This window comes from Abramis brama (genome assembly GCF_963993115.1).
Source record: "Abramis brama genome assembly, chromosome: 16".
Taxonomy (NCBI): domain Eukaryota; kingdom Metazoa; phylum Chordata; class Actinopteri; order Cypriniformes; family Leuciscidae; genus Abramis; species Abramis brama.
This window is the reverse complement of record NC_139978.1, coordinates 35,380,712-35,402,468: the sequence shown is the minus strand read 5'-3', so window position 1 is coordinate 35,402,468 and position 21,757 is coordinate 35,380,712. Positions and strand designations below refer to the sequence as shown.

At 37.2% G+C, this 21,757-nt stretch overlaps 2 protein-coding genes across 2 annotated transcripts; both read left to right on the top strand.

The window, feature by feature from the left end:
- The first annotated feature begins 6 nt into the window (after window positions 1–6).
- gle1 (GLE1 RNA export mediator) lies at window positions 7–18,088 on the top strand. The gene is made up of 16 exons (XM_084087009.1): window positions 7–238; window positions 2,143–2,385; window positions 3,510–3,656; window positions 4,993–5,141; window positions 5,864–5,924; window positions 7,404–7,652; window positions 8,887–9,115; window positions 10,592–10,704; window positions 10,813–10,882; window positions 11,889–12,031; window positions 12,106–12,296; window positions 15,172–15,301; window positions 16,083–16,187; window positions 16,270–16,352; window positions 17,452–17,515; window positions 17,592–18,088. Exons 1-16 carry the CDS (start codon window positions 140–142, stop codon window positions 17,658–17,660), a joined length of 2,145 nt encoding a protein of 714 aa, XP_083943135.1. The 5' UTR covers window positions 7–139; the 3' UTR covers window positions 17,661–18,088.
- A 1,326-nt stretch (window positions 18,089–19,414) lies between these two features.
- Window positions 19,415–21,752, top strand: LOC311066038 (uncharacterized protein). The gene is made up of 2 exons (XM_084087008.1): window positions 19,415–19,995; window positions 21,546–21,752. Exons 1-2 carry the CDS (start codon window positions 19,611–19,613, stop codon window positions 21,698–21,700), a joined length of 540 nt encoding a protein of 179 aa, XP_083943134.1. The 5' UTR covers window positions 19,415–19,610; the 3' UTR covers window positions 21,701–21,752.
- The last annotated feature ends 5 nt before the right edge of the window (window positions 21,753–21,757 follow it).

Sequence of the window (21,757 nt, the reverse complement as noted above, 5' to 3'; positions counted from 1 at the left end):
TATTTTGTAGTCATCAGCAGCAGGCGGAAGCGGAAGTGGCAGTGTCACCGGCGGTTTGTTCAGGCTATATCGGTGTTTTCAGTTATAGCTTCACGTAAAGTAAATCCGTGAGGGGTAAACACTCCCTAATGTCCCAAAAATGCCTTCTGAAAATCTACGCTTTGAAACTTTAGTGGCCCTGAAAAACTCTCCGAAGGGGAAGCTCAAATACAGCCCAGACTGGCTGGAGAAAGGGGAGGTAAGTTAACGTTAAACATGCTGACAGTTTCAGAATTGTGTTATTTAGCTCATATCTTAGCATTATGATGGTTTAATCATATTTAATACTAACAAAAATTAACCATGGTGCTTACATTTTTTGTATGCCTTGGTAACGTTACTCTGTTAAGTACCTTTAGTATACCATGGCATAAATATGGTAATCATATGTATGAGAATACCATGTTATTATTATGTTATACTATCACTGTACCGTGATATTGTTATATGATACTATCACTGAACCATGATACAGCCACAGTAACTTGTTGTAAAGGATCTAATTTATAGTTCTTCTTAGTCTGCTAGAGCCCAAAAAATACATGTTAGATTTCATAATAATAATAAACAAAATTTATCAAGCTCTTTTCATATATGTAGTAGCTTTTTAAAGTACTTTACTTGAATGAAAAACCTTTATAAAAAAATGTAAAGAAATGTACGTCATTGTACACTATTATTAGCCTGGGAAAACCCAGACAACTTCTGGCAAATTTAGATTTGCTCTACTGAGAATGGTCTGGTTTTAACCAGGCTACACTATTATACCATTTTATGATAAACGATAACATTTGTTGGTAACGCTTTTTACAATAAGGTCTCATTTGTTAACATTAGTTAATATATTAACTAACATGAACTAACAATGAGCAATACATTTATTACTATGTTTATTAATATATGTTAATATTAGTTAATACAAATCCAGCCGTTCATTGTTTGTTCATGTTAGTTCACAGTGCATTAACTAATGATAACAAATCCAACTTTTGGTTTTAATAATGTATTAGTAAATGTTTAAATTAAAACTAAGATTAATAAATGCTGTAGAACTATTGTTAATTTCTAATGGTAACTAATGAAACCTTATTTCAAAGTGTTACCCATTTGTTTGACATTTCAGCGTTAGCTTATGGAAACTTATTTCAGCCACAGGAATAATAAATAAAAAGTTACTTGCTCATTTTTATCTCATAATTCAGATTTTTTTTATTTTTAGCAAAATAAAAAAATCACAAGATATATTAAACTAACATTCTGAGAATAAAAGGAATTGTGAGAAAAAGTAGGGATGGCCCGATACCAATACTGGCATCGGGGATCAGGCCGATACTGTCCTCAAATACTCGTACTCATAAAAATTCACCGATACCACGTAGCCTACATTTTGCGAAACGAAACTGGGGCAGCGAGTGCTTTGACAAGGTGAACTGAGGCATAGACGCGCGAGCTGGTCGAGCACATCCCTTAGTTTAAACAGACATCAGTGGAAAGTTCGTTCAGTCGGATGTCAATGGCAAAGAAATTAAACGAGGCAATCCTCAGCACTGAGCCCTGCTAAAGCAGCTCTAAATATGTGCTGTGCTATTAAATGAAAGATCAAATATGATAGAGCGATAGAATGAACAGTGACAGTAGGCTAACAGAAGCTCATACAATGCATTTTAGCAGGCTTAATTAAGCATGAAAATAACTGAAGGAAATATATATTTGATGAACAAATTAAGCCAACTAATATGATTTATAATCTTTTGGTTTATCTACTAATACATTTAAAAATTACAAATGCAGTGAAAATTCAGGGATCGGTTACGGTATCGGTATCGGTGAGTACCAAAAATTACAGTATCGGTATCGGACTCGTTCTGCAAAAAGTGGTATCGGGACATCCCTAAGAAAAAGCTTCTTTATTTTAAAATCCACGGTGGAAACAAGCTTCCATACTGACTCAACTAAAGAGAAAAGTGTATAATAAAACCTTTTGAAATATTTCATAAAGGAATTAAATGTTAAATAAATGTTTACGAACAATCACTAAAGTCTCATTGGGCGACTCTTATATTTCCGTTTTGTCCTGTGATCTTTATTTTCGTTGTTTTTCAGGATGTTCTGGCCGGCTGTATTGAGGTGTCCAGTCTGTCTCCTCTGTCAGGACAGATTCTGAAGAGGATGAGTCCTCGACCGCTGCTCAAGACCTGCTCTCTGACCTCGTGTGTTCGTGATACGAGTCCGGGTCTTTCTGAAGATGCTGCCGCCTGCGGTTCGCTTCCCATCAGCCCCAGACAGGTTTCATCCCCCAGCTCTCCACCTCCGGTCTCCATCTTCACTGAGGAGGATGAGGAGAAGGTGACGTCTTTGCTTATTAAGCCACGAAATGCATGACCTGCTTTTACATTTATCTATCAGGTTTGCATAAGTGATTTATCTTAAAGAGACAGTAACATGACTTTGCAATACATACTTTCCGGAGCAATTTGGGAAGTTTGTATTGCAAAGTCATGTTACTGTCTCTTTAAGATAAATCACTTATGCAAACCTGATAAATAAATGTTTATCAATGTGTAACATGACTTTGCAATAGAAAAATTCCCAAATCGCTCAGGAAAGTATTAGCTAGAACCGGGGTCCAAATTTCATTGAGCACTAAATGCAACTAATACTAGATTAAAGGGATGGTTCGGAGTAAAATCAACCTAGGGTCCTTTGCACCATGACCTCGAGCCAAACACCCCCCAGAAGCCTTTTTTCCCTTGGTCGAACATTATTAAAGTTAGAGCTTATTTAGAGATATCAGCCGGATGGTTTAGTGCAGGCGCTAATGGATCCAAGGCTGTATCTTGTAAATTACCCCACTAATAATGCCCAGAATGACACCAAACTTCTACAGTAGCACAAATAGGTTCTGTACTCATAAAACGAGGCATTGGAAAGTTTGTAAGTGCATCAGGAGTTTATTTAAATAACACTTGCCTGACGGCTAATGCTACCGCTAACCCGGACGTCGACGTCACTTCCGTGATTTGGGAAAAGCCCGTAAAAGTCCTGGCAGAAAGCGATGCATAATGATGTAGTGTACAGCCATTTGTAGTCGTGTCTGAAACCATAGTGGATGTTATCGGATGCACTCATTCAATCCCACAATGCTCCACAATAACAAGTGTACAACCGATGTATGCTCAATGGCTAGAGAATACCCAGAATGCACTGTGAGAGTCGTGCCGACGCCCACATCTCAACATCCAACCAATAACTGATGCATAGTAACAAGACCCCACCCTCTATTTTTTCTTTTTTGATAATCCGTTACACATTAATAGTTTAATGCGTAACATAATTCTTATAACTATATATTGTTCTGTTTCATGCTTGAGTTTAAGAATATTGTGTGCTGTTGCTGGTCATATTGGGACTCATGAGATTGTAGCACTGCAATGCTGATTGTTCCTGCTTGTGTTTATTGCTCATGTCAGAAAGGGGAGGAAATCAAGGAGGCTCCTGTTGTCAGTCCTGAAGCGAGTGTCAGCTCAACCCTGTCGATCTCCGTCCTGTCACCCAGAGCCACACAGATGGCCGGCTGCATCCGCATGTGTGAGCAGAAACACAAGGCCAGAGCTAAGGTACAACACACACTCTCTCTGCACTATTTCACAAAATCACAACATTACTGTAGAAATGCAGCCTTGGTGAGCATAAGACACTTCTTTCATTCAAAACATTAAAAAATATTACCGACCCCAATCTTTTGAACGGCAGTGTATATGTATGAATAACAGACCAGACACTGGTTGTGTCTGAAATTGCTCTTTATTGTCTTAAAGGAACAGTTCACTTAAAAATTTTGTCATCATTTGCTCACCCTCAAGTTGTTTCAGACCTGTATTAGTTTCTGTCTTCTGTTGAACACAAAGGAAGATATTTTGAAGAATGTCGGTAACCAGACAGTTTATGGTCCCCTTTGACTTCCAAAGTATTTATGGTTACCGACATTCTTCAAAATATCTTCCTTTGTGTTCAGAAGAAGAAAGAAACTCACACAGGTCTGAAACAACTTGAGAGTGAGTATATGATGACAGAATTTTCACTTTTAAAGTGAACTATACCCTTAAATAAGGCACTATTTGAGGGAACAGCCATTTGTAGTGGTGTCCGAAACAATAGTGGATGTTATCGGGTGCACTCATTCAATCCCACAATGCACCGCAAAAACGAGTGTACAACCGATTTACGCTCAAGAGCTAGAGAATACCCATAATGGGTCGCGCCGAATTATTTCCCGCGCCTCGCCAGAAGATGGCGCCGCATCTGAATCATCCATCCAATTTACAAACTGCTATAATTAATTTTAAATTGATTATTAATTTCTTTAATTAATTGAGATTTATACATAGTTTCCATGACAGAGTTCAAGATAAATCTTTTCATTTCTACTGGATCTGCCAGTTTGCAAAGTTTCAAATGATTATTAAACAGCAAGCACAAACTATGCAAAAGCGACACACACTCAGTGTCCGAATTCACTCACTCGTTTTCATTCACTCCTTCAAGTGGACTAAATGACTGGAGTAATTATTATTTATTGCCATTTATAACAAATAAGTTGTCTGGGATTTTTCTTGGTGAGCTCATCCACAATTATAAAGACAAAAAACATACATACTATATAACCCAAGCGTTACAAAGAATGAAATACTGATGCATAAATACCAGAAGAGTTAAGAGCATGAATAATACAATAAGTGCTGTTCAAGAAGCGTGCAGACTTAGTTACTATTGAGAAATTCAGGACGCTTTATCACAGCTCTATAAAACCTGGACATAACAACTTTTTCAGCTGTCTTAAAAAATACAGTCACTGATTGGATTTCTTGATAATGTAGGGAATAGTGAATGAGGGGGTGATTTGGGACACAGTCTCTGATGGTGGTGTGTGTGTGTGTGTGTTTTCTCTCACAGATGGAGCTGAGCCTCAGACAGGAGCAACAGGAGCGGCTGGTGGCCACAGTCGCCAACCGGGAGTCTGAGCAGCTCAAGCGCTTCGAGGAGTTCATGGAGCTCAAACAGAGACAGGATCACCAGAGTATGAGAGATATGATGGAGAAAGAGTATGTGACCCCTGATCTGTCACTCACACTGGGCGCGTTTCCATTACAGATTTGCACAAAACTTTTGCGATTTTTTTTCTTTTCTAAATGTCGATAAAAAATGGCGTTTCCATTTCCAGTTATGCGACTAAAACATAATTTTTTCCTCTCGATAAATCATTCCAAAAATCATGGAATGGATGTTGTTAGGTTTATATATATCCCAGCCACGCACTAGCCATTATTATTAATGGATGCAGACGTAGGTGTGTATCCAAGCATTAATGGCAAGGAAAGACCCTTATACTGTGTACGGCTAATATGAGGAGTTTCTGGGTGTTTCTCCCTCATATCTGCCTCAAGTTCTTGATTGTGGCATTTGGTTTAGAATCCAGTATTCCTGTAATACTTTTGTCTTTTATGAATTTAATACAGAACTCTGTCTCATCTTCTGTCCAGTCAACGTCAGATGACTGTAAATGCGCATTTCCATTGCAGTTTTGCGAAATGTTCCTTTTTCGAATTGCCTAAAAAACCTCCTCATGTGAGCGTAAAAACATTTTTGCGATTAAATGGGAGTTTTTGCGAAATTTACGTGTTTCCATTGGGCGTATTTTCAATTCGCAATTTGTGCAATTTGAAGGGTAATGGAAACGCGGCTACTGATGCATTCATTCTTATTTAGAGTCAATGTGTTTGAATCCTGTACAGAGTTAGTTTTAATTGGTGTTTTGTGTTTGAAGGACGCAGGAGAGTATCGGCCGGCAAGAGAAGCTGCGAGAGGAACACAGACACAGAATGAAAGTAAGATTATGAGGATTTGATTTTACAGAAATCTTCCCGATTCAGTTAGCTAAGCTCTATCAAGAGCATCTGTAACATAAAGTGTCCATTACCACAGAAAATAATTTAGACTTTAAAAAGTATGATTAAACCAGTTAAAAAGCAGAAATGTGCAACTAGTAGTTTAAAATTATATGATCATTAAGTCATAGCAACATATACTTCAACAAAATGATTTCATACATTTCAATTTTAAAACATTAACCCCTGGTTTCACAGACAAGGTTTAAGCCTAGTCCCAGAATAATATGCATAATTGAGCTCTTTTAACTGAAAGCAACTTGCACTGACTTATCTTAAAATATATCAGTGCCATTGTTTTGTCTCAAAGCACACCAGTAATGTTTTTTTCTAATGCATGTTTATAAAAGCTACTTCAATGTCCTTATTGAACTAAGACCTAATCCTGGCTTAATCTAAGCCTTATCTGTGAAACCAGGCCTATAAGATATTCCACTAGACAAGATTTAAAAAATGAGTTGTACAACCAGTTTGATTATACTTAAACATATAATGCAGCAACACAAGTTGAATTAGGTGGAATGTTTTTTTTTTTACAGTGCACAAACATGTTGATCGAGATTATACTGAATTTAGAAACAGCAGCTATAATATATAGGGTAGTATAATCAACATATCATAGTTGTCCCAGCAGCATTGACCCCTTATGTTTTACTATATGTCCGTTTCATTTTTGGATGTAATCTCTGTTACATTTTGCATCAGTCAGGTTTGACTGCAGGTTTTAAGAGGAAAAAAAGCTTTGTTTATATGATAAATAAAGACAAGTGTAAAGATTAGGGGGTAACGATACCCTCATGTCACGATTCGATACATATCACGATACTGAACTCACAATACGATATTATTGCGATACTCCAAGACATTAGGTAAAAGGTTAACAAAAAATTTAGTTGATTTAAATTCTAAATTTGGTATTACATTGGGTGTGTAAATGAATAGGCTTAGACTTGGAGCTGATAACCCAATGCACAGGACAATAGAGACACCAGAATAACAATATTCATGATTCTGAAGCTGAAAATACAGAATTATTTTAGACGAATATGCTTGAACTCTCTCACTCAGTAGATATATTTAAAATAATATAGACCACTTTTTACTGGCAACATCAGACATTTGGCATTATCAAGAGCCACAAATATTCCCCCATTGCATTATTATACATTATATTCAACATTATATATAGCAGTTTAATGTAGTACTGGCACTAAATCTCTGAAAACTACAATTTTTTCACACACAGTAATTTTATTTTGGGTGAACTATACATGCATATTGTCACTATCCATGATACATATTGTTGCATTTTTGTTTTGCGATTTATTGTAATACGATATATTGTTACACCCCTAGTAAATAGCAATACCTGGAATATTAGACCTTTGTCGGGTAAAAACCTTGTTTTTTGTGTTGCAGATCCTGAACCTGCGTCTGCGTGAGATGGAGCAGCAGCGTCTGCGTGAGGTGGAGCTCGAGCGCCAGCGGCAGGTGGAGGGAAGAGAGCGGCACAGAGCCATTAATGCAATACAGGAGGAAGTGCTACAGCTCAACCAGCTCTTACAGCCACGCCCATCCACAGACTCCGCCCTTGACCACGCCCCCTACATCACCCGTGGCAACCAGCTCTGCTCGCAGGTGTCAGAGGTCGTGCCGGCCTCCGCAGACGTGAGTCGACATGCACCGCTAATCAGTGTTGGGGAAACTTACTTTTTAAAAGTAATGTATTACAATATTGCGTTACTCCCAAAAAAAGAAACTAATTGGGTGCTTTCACACTGGCAGTTTAGTTCGGAAAGTGGCACGGTTCACATGAAAAATCAGTAATGTGAATGCTGTCATGCGGACCCGGGTGCGCACTGGGGTACCGAACCCGAGACTACCTGGAGGAGGTGGTCTGAGTTCGGTTGCACTCGAACCGTGCCTCGTGAAAGCAACACGGACTCCGGTGCGCACTTGTTCAGGAAGTAAAGTAACTTTATGCGACACACACACACACACACACACAGTAAACTTGTGTTGTTCACTCAGCTGCGCATAATAGCACCGAATTAATAAAAAACACAATATATTGACCTGCGTTCTGCGTTACATTACTTTTGCGTTACTTTTTCTCACCTGGGCTGGGCTTGCTTGTTTGTTTTTTAATAACAACAAAAAAAGTTATATTTTTGGCAAATGTTAAGGCCCTTTTACACCGAAATGAAAGTGAAATGAATAAGCCTCAGGCTGAGGGAAGTGCATATTTACTCCTGTACAGGACAGGGCGCCGCTCAAACACACCCTTCAGCCATTCTGGATTAAAGAACAATAGGAGACAGGAGAAGGAAGTTCAACACTCTTATTTCTAAATCTAATCTAAAGTCATTTTTGCTTATTAGTATGGTTGAATTAGATCATTGAAGATCAGCAGCAAAGACATTGGTTAATAAAGTGAGATTAAATACATAAAGTTTATTTGTGTAATTTAATATAGTTAATTATAAAAGTTTTGCATAAAATTGTGAGATTTTATTCATTTTGAGGAATACTGAATGTTTTCGTGCAAGTGAGATGAGTAAATGCATGTTTACAGTCTAGAACTAAAATAACACACACACACACACACACACACAACACCTCACTTTATTTCTCTCAACATGTTGACAGGAGAGCTGTCAGTCAATAAATGTGAAAAAGTAACTTGCCTTACTTATTTGAAAAAGTAACTTGTATATTTTGTTGTAAATTGAAAAAGTGATGCGTTACTTTACTAGTAACTTGAAAAAGTAATCTGATTACGTTACTCAAGTTACTTGTAATGAGTTTCCCCCAACACTGCCACTAATATGCATGCAATTCCAGTCGCTTTGGATAAAAGTGTCTGCTAAATGCATCAGTGTAACATGTAAACTGTTCTCAGGGTCAGTTTCTGAGCGTGGAGGATTTGACTGTGGCGGAGCGAGCGCTACAGGAAATGAGGTCATTGGTCCGAGACCTGCAGGAAGAGGTGACACAGGCTGCTGAGAGGAAGAAGAGAGAACAGGAGCAAGAGGAGGAGCAGAAGAAGAGGCAGGCTGAGCTGAAAGCCCAGCAAGAGGAGCAAAAGAAAAATGCAGCACGGTCCACTATAGAGAAAACCAAAAGAGAAGGTGAACATGCGAGTGAAAGTTCAGGCAAAAATGAAATGAAAGTTCATGCTCACGTCATTCCTAACCTGTGGTTTTCTTTCTTCTGTGGAGCACAGTAGATGTTTTGGTCAAGCTTTACAATAAGGTCTTATAGTTAATGTTTTAAGTTAACTAACATGAATTAAAAGTGTTACAGATGTTTAAAGAATGTTCATGCTGCTCCTTTGAATGCAGTGGACGCAGGTTTGACAACACTTTAGAAGGAATGATGCTATTGGCGTCTAACCTGCACCAACATTTGATTGGAGAGCTGCAGTGACTTCAGATTCAGAAGACTTGAAATATAGTGAAAAAAGTGTAATGTAATGGTGCTCTTTTGCTTGAGCTTGTCAGCTTCAAGTCACTATAAACTCTTGGAAAACGTATGGAAAAAATACACGTTTGGGTCAACATTAGTGTCAGAAAATGTAGACAGAATTTAATTTAAAGTCACAATCTTTTCTTCCGGATTTTGATGTCATCCGAGTGCAATGCATTATCGAAAAATTATTGGATGTTGAAAAGTGGGTGTGGCACTCAAAAGTGGAGGCGGGGCTGAGTGTGAGCTTGCGTGGGCGGAGTTTAAGCGCACCAGAAGGTCCATTTATGACATTTTGATTAAAAACTATTTAAAAAATATTAAACATAGGCACGTAAAAAATACAATTTGCATTTAGAAAATAGTATTAATTTTCATTTAATGCCAACTTTTAAAAGCATGCATAACCTGAAATTTTTTAAATGCCTCTCTAAATCACCATATGAGTAATTTTAGGATGGACCACAATGCAGCAATTCTGTCTGAAATTTGTTTGGTCTCTATATCGAAATGTTACGAATTGAAATATAAGCCATATCCTATATCACTCAACATCGTTGCTTAAATAACTGCTAATTAACTTTTAAAATGTTAAACTCGCATCAGGCTTCCGGTTATATTCACTTTAGGACAAATGACCATATTTTTCATTCATATTTTTGGAGAACAGCTTATTCTCATTTTGAACAAAACCGACTAATATTTTTATTTCTTTAAGTGAACATGAAATGAAATGTACACTTATCTATTTTGTACGTTATAGATATGAATGATTCATCCGTGACCGTTTCATTTTTTCACATTTTTAGACCTCGTAATGTTTAATCAAACTTGATCTGCAAAAGAAAATGACAGATGCTACCTCCTTTAATGGCATTCAAATGCTGAGGCGTGTGCCCGCAAAACTGTGGCACTTATATATATATATATATATACTAGACAAAATAATAAATACAATATGGCTAGATTTATAGCCAGAGGTTAATTTATACCATCATTATATACGACCCAGCCGTGGAACTTGCTATATGATTTATGCTTTTAACATAACAGTATGACTTTCTGTAAATCTATTTTGAGTGTGTATTGTGGAAAGTACTTTACAAATAAATGTGTCTTGTTTCTCATCTCCTCTGCAGGTTTGCAGACTGGAGCCGATGACAGCACTTTAAAATGGTACAACGCGCTGCAGGATTCGGCCAACCAGTGCGCTCAGGCTTCTGAAGACCTCAGCAAAGCCAGAGACACGCAGGTCAGACGCCCGGCAGCTCACAGGAGCATTTCAGTGGATACTGTCTGTATGCTGCTGTACTGAATAACCATCTTCCCCTTCTGGGTTTTATATTATGAATGTGTGCAGATGAAGAAATTAAAAATGGAGCTCCAAAAGGCTGCAACCACACCTGTGAGCCAGATCGCTAACAGCTCAGGTGAGCAGTGACACACACAAATCATTCGTTCGTTACTGAAACACCAAAACCAAACGTTCTCATTTAGCTGAAAATAATGTTTATTTATTAATCAAATTGACTTAATAATCAACACTGAGTTGTATACAAACATTAAGGCCGTATTTCTCTTTTCAATTTTATAATATGTTTCTACTGGATGGAAGGTGCAATACAAATTAAATTTAGTGAAGTTTTGTTCATGCATCAACTGAAAACATTATACTATACTAAGTTATATACTACATTATATACTATAAATATTGATATTTTGAGATTGAACTCTTTCACTGCCAGCATTAAAATAAAAAAAGTTCCCTGCAACCACCAGCGTTTTTGATCATTTTCACAAAAAATGTAATGTCCCCCAGAATATTTTGTTGTGTGAATATCTGAACGTGCAATATATCAAAAGAAATAAGGCTCTGCTTTTAAACAAACTCATCTTATTCTAGCTTCATGCATATTTTTTTTTATCAACACTTGAATGTGAGTAAGTTTAATAAAAAAAAAAGCAACATTTTAAACCAAAAATCTTGTTTATTTAAAAGGCTACAATATGCACAAACAATGCTTTTATCGCTTGTTTCTGCTGCTTTTTTGCCTGTTTGTAGCTTCGGTACTCTTTCAGAAGATGTCATAGCGCCCCCTACCGTATAACGGTGAAAGCCGGAAAATTCGGTCAAAGCTGTGGAAATAGTAAAGAATCGATATTGGTTCATCTTCCTGAAAATCGATAAATCGAGAGATCGCAGCTCTAGCATTCACACAGCTGATGTGTTTACCTACTGTAGCTTATCCACGTTAAAATACGCAGTCATGTGCCAATGGAGAATGTTAAGCGTTAATTATTCTACTGGGCTTTTGAATGCTTGGATCTGATTGGTTGACGAATGTTCTAAAGGAAAACCAAAACCATTTGTTTGTTGTTTCCACTGAATATTTTCCACAAGTACGCCTGTTTATTTTCTTTAAACATGGTTTGTAGGTTCCCCGCTGAAAGAGGCCTTTGAGAAGATCGATAAGCTGTTGTCGGGACGTCCGGTGACGTCGGCTGGAAAGAGTGTGTCGACGTCGCAGCATCCGCAGGGTCTGGAGTTTGTCAGTTATAGACTGGCAGAAAAGTTTGTGGTAAGGAAGGATTTTACACAAAACGAATCGATTTTTGAAGGCAAATAAAGCTGATTTTAATAATGCATTTGCAGAAACAAGGAGAAGAGGAGGTGGCGTCTAATCATTCGGCAGCGTTCCCCATCGCCGCTGTGGCGTCAGGAATAATGGAAATGCATCCTAAAATTGGAGACCTTATACTCGCCCACCTCCACAAGAAGTGCCCGTATGCGGTGCCACACTACCCCCCGATGGAGCGTGGCACGTCTGTGGAGGATTACCAGAGGTAAGAATATTGCTGGATCACCAGGATCTACTGAACGAGACGAGAGAAACTTGTGGCTAGAAACGTTTTACAATAAAATTAAGGGGCCGTTCACACAGAATGTGTTTTTGCATCTGCACTGGTGTTTAGGTGTTTGTCCATGCATCATGCACTCCTTTTTTTTCCTTCGAAGGAACACTCCACCGTTTTTTCACATTAAACTATGTTATTCCCTTAACTAAGACGAGTTGATACATACCTCTCTCGTCTCAGTGCGTGCACTCAATCGCTCTAGCGCGCGGCGACACTTTGATAGCACTTAGCTTAGCCCAGTTCATTCATTAGGATCCAAACAGAGATGAAGCTAGAAGCGACCAAACACCTCCACGTTTTCCATATTTAAATACAGTTACACGAGTAGTTACACGACCAAGTATGGTGACACAAATTAAAATGTGCCGCTTTTCTAAGCGGGTGAAAAGGATAACTATAATGTATGGCAGAATAGCACTGGGAGCACTTCGACTCGGCGCAGTAAAAAGTCACATTGGTTCTAGTGAGGGGGAGAGGATTTTTCAGGAGTGATGATATTACTGCGCCGAGTCGAAGTGCTCCCAAGTGCACTAAAAGGATAAAAGTTATCCTTTTTACCCGCTTCTAGCTTCATCTCTGTTTGGATCCTAATGAATGAACTGGGCTAAGCTAAGTGCTATCAAAGTGTCGCCGCGTGCTAGAGCGATTGAGTGCACGCACTGAGACGAGAGAAGTATGTATCAACTCGTCTTAGTTAAGGGAATAACATAGTTTAATGTGAAAAAACAGTGGAGTGTTCCTTTAAAATACAAGAACGGTTCCTGTATGAAGACAGCCAAATCTTAAACTTTGATTTCTGTATTTGAGTTGCATATTGTAAGGGTGGTTTCACTACAGTGGTTCAGGCTGCCGGGTTGCCGAATGACTAAAGACCCTAGGGTCGCCAGCTGTCCCGCATTAGCCAGGACGTCCCGTATATTGGGCCTAATTGATTTGTCCCGTACGTGACCCCGCTAGTCACGTTTACTGACTGATACACTGATCTAACCACTGACTGATACAACAGCAACACTACACTTGAGAATGATCACGACACCAGTCATCATCCAATCACATGCATTAGACCGTACCAATAACACACTGAGAATGAATCATTCTTTTGGGACAAATCAGTTTGATCTGAGGGAATAATAAGCTGATGTGATTTTGCTGCTCAAGAAACTTTCAACTTTTTTCAGGATTCTTTGATGAATAGAAAGTTCAAAAGAGATTTATCTGAAATAGAAAGCTTTTCTTACATTAAAAATGTATTACTGTCCCGCTGATTCATTTAATGCATCCTTGCTGAATAAAAGTAGGCCATTACTTTCTTTCATTTCTTTCCAAAAATAAAAACAACTTTAAAATACTGACTTCAAACTTTTGAACTGTAGTGTCTAATGTTAAAAAAGCTTTCCATTTCAGATAAATGCTATTATTTTGAACAATGGTTTGTGTGTAATGTGACATTTTTTTGTATGATTCTTTTTAGAACTAAATTATACATAAATAGGTACACAGAGCAAATATGTTTATGTCTGAGAACCTTTTATACACATACTGAACTTTAGACACTGAAATGTATGTGATACACATATAATAGTTTGAGTGTCCCTTATTTTCCTATAAAGAACCACGATTGTCCTGTTTTTTCCTTTTCTGAAGTTGGCAACCCTAAAACCCCGATATAATCATGGCAAAGTTCTGTTTCGTTCTTTGCTTATGGGTAAAAAGAAATTTGAAATGCTTGACCAGCTTTTAGTGAATGTCCTGACCCTTGAGAGCAATGTCTAGGCCGTTTACACCTGGTATTCAGATGCGTTTTTGTCTCGAATCACAAGTAGACGAGGGAGACACGTACCCGTTTACACCTGGTGTTTTAAAGACATTCAAACCGACCAATCAGCAGATTACAGCTTTCACTAATGTTCAAAGCTGTGATAATTAGCAGATCTTGATCACCGTCGGCACCTCTGAGCTTTCAGGAATCACAAATGGCCCTTTTGGTGAAGAAAAAAAAAAAAGGGGGGTTGGAGAGGAAAACAAATGTCTTTGTTGATTTTTCCATTTGGATCACACAGTTTCAACAAACTAATGATGCATATTTTTCTGAACATGAAACGAAACGAGTAAGAAACATTTAACACTCACAAATGTCATGGCATACTGTATTATTAACTCCTTGCATTTGATTTTTTTTAAATAATCGTGTTTTCAAAACGCATTTATTTGTATTGCTCATAATCAGCATAAATCAGGTCATTGTGGAAAACAATTAAAGGTAACACATTATTTTACAGTGTCGATGCATATGTTGTTACATGTACTTATCATAGTAATAACAGTAAATTATGCATAATTGCATGCAACTGACCCTCAACCAAATCCTAACCTACCCTAACCCTACAGTAAGTACATGTAGTTTATTAATATTACTCAAAACACACCCTAATCCTACCCCTATTAAATACATGTAGTTACTCAATGTTGCTCAGTACATAAATGTATAATTACACTGTAACAATGAAACCTTAAAAATAAAGTGTAACCCAATTAAATTTATTCACTTAAAAAATATTAACTTGCTAGCTGTGGAACAAGCAATATATTAATTTAGTTAAAATGTGTTAGATTAAATCAATTGAAACTATTACAGAAATATGACCGGTTTCATTTTTGTATGACTGACAAATATGCATCATATTCAGGTTTACAGTTTGTTTATGTTAAAACTGTGTCCAACTGGATGGAAATTGTATATATAATATCTAAATCTTAATATTTCTTGAGGTGTAAAGCATTATGAATGTACCTTGCCCATCAGGATTCTGGGATACCGTGTGGATGACTCCAAAGTGGAAGGGCAGGACAGCTTCCTGAAGAGAATGTCAGGAATGATTCGTCTCTATGCGGCAATAATCCAGATGAGATGGCCGTACACCGGCAAACAAGGGGTTAGTGATGCTCATTTACATGCATTAACCCTTTAAAGCTTGAGTTATGAAATGATAGTCAGAAAAAAAATCCTTTTTCAAATGGAAGTTTATTAAACCTTTTAGACAAATATTTTTTAAAATGTCTGCATATGTATTTTTTGTTGAGTATCATATTCGATACATCAGGCTTTTATGGCTTGTCTATTATGATATAGTGAGAAGAGGAAAAAAACTAAGGCCAAAACTGAGCAAAAAATGCAATTTTGCACTTATAAATATATATATATCGGCAAAATGTAAGATGAAATACAATGCTTGTAATGTAAATCAATGATATTTTTATAACAGTATAGCAGATACTTATGTAAAATGCATATACACATATCTGCCAATAATATGTCTTAGTAAGTATATATTTAAATGTTTAGTTTAATGATCAAAGCTCTGTAGGATTAAAACTTATAATGCAATGCAATACAATGATGAACTAATAAACTTTCCTCAAAAGCCTGATGATCATATTAGATACTTGATTTTTCTAAAAAATCGTGTATGGATAATAAATTAAACCTAAGTTGCTTCAGTCCAGTAAGCGTTTGTACAATTATAATAAATACATTTATTTGCTTAAAAAAAGTCTAATCTATCAGTCAGACGACTGGTTTATCATTAAAGTTCTGATCATTTAGAGGCTTTAGAAATATGAATATGCTTTATAGGGTGGACACAGAGAATGATTCTGGATGCGACTCATATGTGTGAATCTGAATCTCTAATATAAGCGTGTCTCCTCTGACAGCCTCATCCTCATGGGTTAAATCACGGCTGGCGCTGGCTGGCCCAGATTCTCAACATGGAGCCGATCGCTGACATCACAGCGACCATTCTCTTCGACTTCCTGGAGGTACATTTGTCTTCCTATTGCAAACTAAATGTTTTTTATTATTGTTCACACTCAATATTTGTTGGCATGTGCATCTCTTTAGGTCTGTGGAAATGCCCTAATGAAACAATATCGCGGCCAGTTCTGGAAAGTGATATTGCTTATTATCGAGGAATATTTCCCAAGGTATTTATACCCGTCTTTTTAGACATTTCCATATTATACTTTGAATGTGTTGTTTTATTGCCTTCTAGATGCATAATACACCCTTATCCTTTATATATCATTCATCCAAAAATGAACCTATCAGGTGCTGGGCGCTAGGATAAATTATTTACGACAGCGGTAATGGACAATTCCACTTCCAACCTGTAGGGGGACCGCAGCGGAAAAGTGCTTTAGTGTTGCCAGAGCCCGTCTACGGAGAGCCTGCCCACTCCCTATTAAGTCCTATTGTACCGAGTTTTGGTTGTAGTTCCACCAGAGCTCCACTGGGGGCGATCGCCATGAGTGCAGAATGAATGGGAGTCTATGGGGCTAGACGGCTAAATTTGATTCTAGGTTTTGCAAGTTTAACATGGGTTATAGGTCGAAAGTTGAATGAACGAGTACTTATGTCCTTTCGATTTCTTACAGGTTGAGTTGTTGTTGCCCATAACACGCTAGCATTCTGCTAATGAACGCTGATTGGTCAGTAAAGGACTGATTACAACCAGAGATACCGCTTGATGGCATCGTGGCATCCGAAGCGGGACCAGAAACAAACAAAACAAAAACTCTTCTAGCACGTGTGTTTACCTGTGTCAGCTGTGTTGTCGATGCCTCGAGAGAAAAGAAAGTGCAGAGCGCGAACGCACCAGAGTGACTGAAGGATTGCCGTAAAGCAGTATCTCTGGTCGTACGATGTGTATGACGTCATTGACACTTTAAAAGACTTTTTAAAGCAAATAAGTGACTCTAAAAAATCTAACACCCAGCAATGTGTAATTTCTTTGCATCTCCTTTCGAATACAACATTCAAATTACTAGACAAAAAATTATATCCTGAGAAAAGTGGATTTGATGGGTGTATAGCGCCATAGACCTCCATTCATCCTGCACTCGTCCTGTGAGCGCCCTCATGTGGAGCCAGAGTGGAACTGCACTCGTCCTGTGAGCGCCCTCATGTGGAGCCAGAGTGGAACTGCAACCAGTTCCGAAGCCGGAAGTTTACTGAGAGTGAAACTTCTCGCCTTATTAGACATTCTCTAGTGTTGCTTTAAACTAAACCTTTTTATTCCCTCAGGATTGAAGCAGTCACCAGCACTGGCCAGATGGGCTCGGTAACCAGACTCAAACAGTTTCTAGAGGTGAGCGGCATTTTCTAGATCTTTAATAGCTAATGCACACTGAATACTCACTGCTTCTGTTCTTTCTCTTACCCAGACATCTTTACGAACCAAGCAGATTTCCCCTCCCAAGAGCGAGCTGGGCTCTGCCTTCTTCCGGTCCTGAGGGATGGAAGTGTGTCGCAATACTCTAACCCAAACTATTCTAACCCAAACTACTCTAACCCTAACACTGAAGCGAAGTATAAGCAATGGACAAATGTGTTCATGATTCATTTAATAGAGCATCATGCCATCTTAAGTTCAAGTTTGTTTTCATTTATTTGAGCATGTAATATGATGTTTAATCACATGTGGGTGTCTTAATATATCCAGTCAATCTCAAATTCATGAAAGTAATCCCACAACCCAAGTTTATTATCTGTTTTAGACTAATGATTGTAAACTGTAATCAGTTTCCCCAAAGCATACGACTTGTTTTTGGACTATGATGGAGTGTAATCTAGGATGAAATGTACTGTATATTGATGCAGATATTTATGAATTTATATGGCATTAGGATTAAACAAGTACACCAAGTGTATTATGATTCTTTTCAAGTGTGTTTTCAAGTGTGTGATCAGAAAGTGGCGCTCTTTTGTTTTTTTCTGTTCTTCAGAAACTTTTGAGTGACCAAAAAAAAGCTAATATGTATGGAAGCTTGTTTCCGCCACAGAGTGAAAAATAAAAAAGGTTATTGCAACTTTTTAATCTCACAATTCTGACTTTTTTTCCTCAGAATTGCATGTTTATATCTCGCAATTCTGACTTTATAATATGCAATTGGGAGATATAAAGTCAGAATGGCATGATATAAAGTTGCAATTGCGTGTTATAAAGTGGGAATTGTGAGATATTCTGAGGTTAAAAAAAAAGTCTGTCTTTTTTTTCCTTAGATTTGGACTTTATATCTAACAATTGTGAGTTTATATCTCACAATTCTGAGAAAATATGTCAGAATTGCGAGACATAAACTCGCAATTATGTGTTATAAAGTCAGAATTGCGTGATATAAAGTCGCAATTGTGAGAAAAAGTCAGAATTCTGACTTTATAACACGCAATTGCGACTTCATTTCACGCAATTCTGACTTTATATCTCGCAATTCTGACTTTATAACATGCAATTGCGACTTCATTTCACGCAATTCTGACTTTATTTTACGCAATTTTGACTTTATATCTCGCAATTTTGACTTTATAACACGCAATTGCGACTTTATGCAATTCTGACTTTATATCTCACAATTCTGATAAATAACGTCAGAATTGCGAGATGTAAACTCATAAATATGCCTGTATTGTTATTTAAGAAAGTATTTCTTTAAAAGGGTTCAGCATACCAATTAACACCACAAAACATCAGAGTTCATCAGATCCATTTCTATTTATTACGTCAGCTCAGTATGGAAGATTGTTTTCTGCAAGGGAATAAAAAAAAGTAATTGCATTTGTTTTTTTAAATCTCACAATTCTTATTTTTATTTTATCCTCAAAATTGTTTATCATCTCATTCAATTCTTTTTTTTCTCAGAATAGTGAAATACAAACTCTCACTTGCAAGTTATAAAGTCAGAATTGCACATTTTCTAAGGAAAAAGTCACAATTACCTTTTATATTTTGTATAAAATTGTTTATAAGTTGAGCTTTTATAGCTCAACTTATAAACAATGACAATAAATAAAAAACATTAGACACGTGTCTATACACAATACACATAGGCCTATTTAAACTTAATATAAGTGCAACCAAAAACCCCAAAACAAAGCCATCCTTTAAATTTAACTTCGTTTGATTAGAGACCACCTTTAAAAAAATAATTTTAAAATTGTATCCATTGTATTTTATGAACTAATTCATCCCGCCTTCAGAGGGCGCTGTCATTAACGCAGTGTTTTCCCAGTGACGCTCCAATGGTTTGCGTGTCTGTAGGAACTTAGCAATGTAGTTTGCTAATTCGCTTTTTAAAACATTTTTATTTTTTATGTTATAAATAAACGTGTTTAAACGCCTTTAAGCGAGAAACACGTGTTATTTTCGCTCGTGTCAGTGGCGGGAAGTCTAAAGTTCTCTGAGGATGTTTCTTCTAGTCAAGTTTCCCGCCGCGCGGTGTGTTGATGTTGTTGTTGTAGTTGTGTCGCTGTTGTTGTGTGTGTGGGTTCGGCTCGGTCTCGGGTGTTCGGGGCTGATGCTGTGCCGGTCCTGCGGGCACGAGGTGGCGGAAGACACGGATCTGAGGTTCGTGCCCAGTCGCCTGGCTCTGTCACACCGGAACGACACGGTGATCGCAGGGAAGGTCGTCTCGGTCCAGCTCTTCGAGAATCCGCAAGGCTTCCAGTTTGAGGTCGTGACCTTTAAGCGAGCAGATGTTCTGAAGCACTGGCCGGCGGACAGTCACTTCTCCTGGTTCCCCGGTCACTCGTGGACCGTCGCCTCCTGCCCGCGCTGCAAAACACACCTAGGTGCGTGTTCCGTGCTTACAAACATCTATACCGTGTATATATATACATATTTAGAAGTTATTCCGGATAAATGAAACATAAGTAGTTTTGTTCTGTGAGATTGTGGTGTGTGTGTGTGTGTGTTTAATTTTTTTTTTTAGATTACTTACAAATTATGCCGTATATCTTTATAAGTTACTCCGTAAATGAAACATAAGTCATACTTATGTTTCATGTGTGTGTGTGTGTGTGTGTGTGTGTTTATATATAGTATAATTACGCATAATTTCATGCAACTAACACTAAAACACACCCTAATCCTAACCCTATTAAATGCATGTAACGTTAGTTACTCAATGTTGCTCAGTACCTAAATGTATAATTACACTGTAACAAGAGCACCTTAAAATAAAGTGTAACCGAAAATATATTCCATTCTTTATAAATAATATGAAGTGCATTAAATATTACATTAAGGCAGGGTTTCGCAGACTGTGGTTCATGATAGAACTGAAGGGGTTTGTGAGTTTAATCAAAAGGTTTTAATTAAATTATAAAAATGTCAAATTAAAAAATTAAAATAATTGTAAAATATAAACAAACATTTACTTTAAAAAAATTGTATATCTGCATGTCATGTGACCATTAACTAACATCAAAACTGTGAACTTAATTTTATTTATTATTACTGACGTAATTTTATTATTGACCTAAGTTTTTAACTTAAAATCTAAGCACTTACGTCAAGTTTGGGAATCCCTGCATTGCATATAAACATGGAATCAACTTGAGTTTGCACATGTTCGTTATGTGTTTGAAAGACAAAACAGATACATGGTTAAATTACTGTGATAATTCAAATAATATTTAACGTATTTGTCATGATTAATGTTGAGAAAACACTTGTTAAAAGTGAAACGATGTGTAAATCCAGTGATCAAATGCAACGTGCGTCTGTTTTCAGTGATAGTCACATGGTCTGTGTGTGCAATTCCACAAACCTGGAAGAGCTTCTGAACACACAGATATAAGACACACACACACACACACACATATATATATATATATACACGCACACATGGATCTTTATATATAAAATGCTGGTTAAATTACTTAAAATTTGTAGTGGGTTACTGATTTTTTTTTTTTTTACTAAAGTGAACTTTAAACAAGAATTAAACAACTTATAAAAGTGACATTTTTAGAATTTACTGCCATTGTGACCGTGCAATCTATTGAACATCTAACCGTGTAATCTATTGAAAACCTGTAGTAACTGATCTAATTACAAATACTTAATTATTGGAATCTGATTAAGTAATCCAGATTACATGTAATCAGTTACTACCCAGCACACACACACACATATATATATATATATATATATATATATATATACACACACACACGTTTATATATAAAGTGCTGGTTAAATTACTTAATTTGTAGTGGGTTTTTTTTTTCTTCACTAAAGTGAACTTTAAACAAGAATTAAACAACTTCCCTTATACATGTAACCTGAAACCTCAGTGTAAATGGTATAATAACGCGACGTCTCCTCTTGGTTAAAGGTTGGGCGTTCCAGCCCAGCGACTGGCCCAGGACGGTGAACCGAGAAGAGTTCGAAGCTTCGGACCAGACGTTTGTGGCGCTCATCGTCGACAGACTTCTGCAGGAACACTTCGCATCGACACTGCTGATGACACCCAAATCTTTCAGAAGCTGACGATTAGCCACACCACAATATATCCGTTTAATAAAGATATTTTTTTATATGACTAGA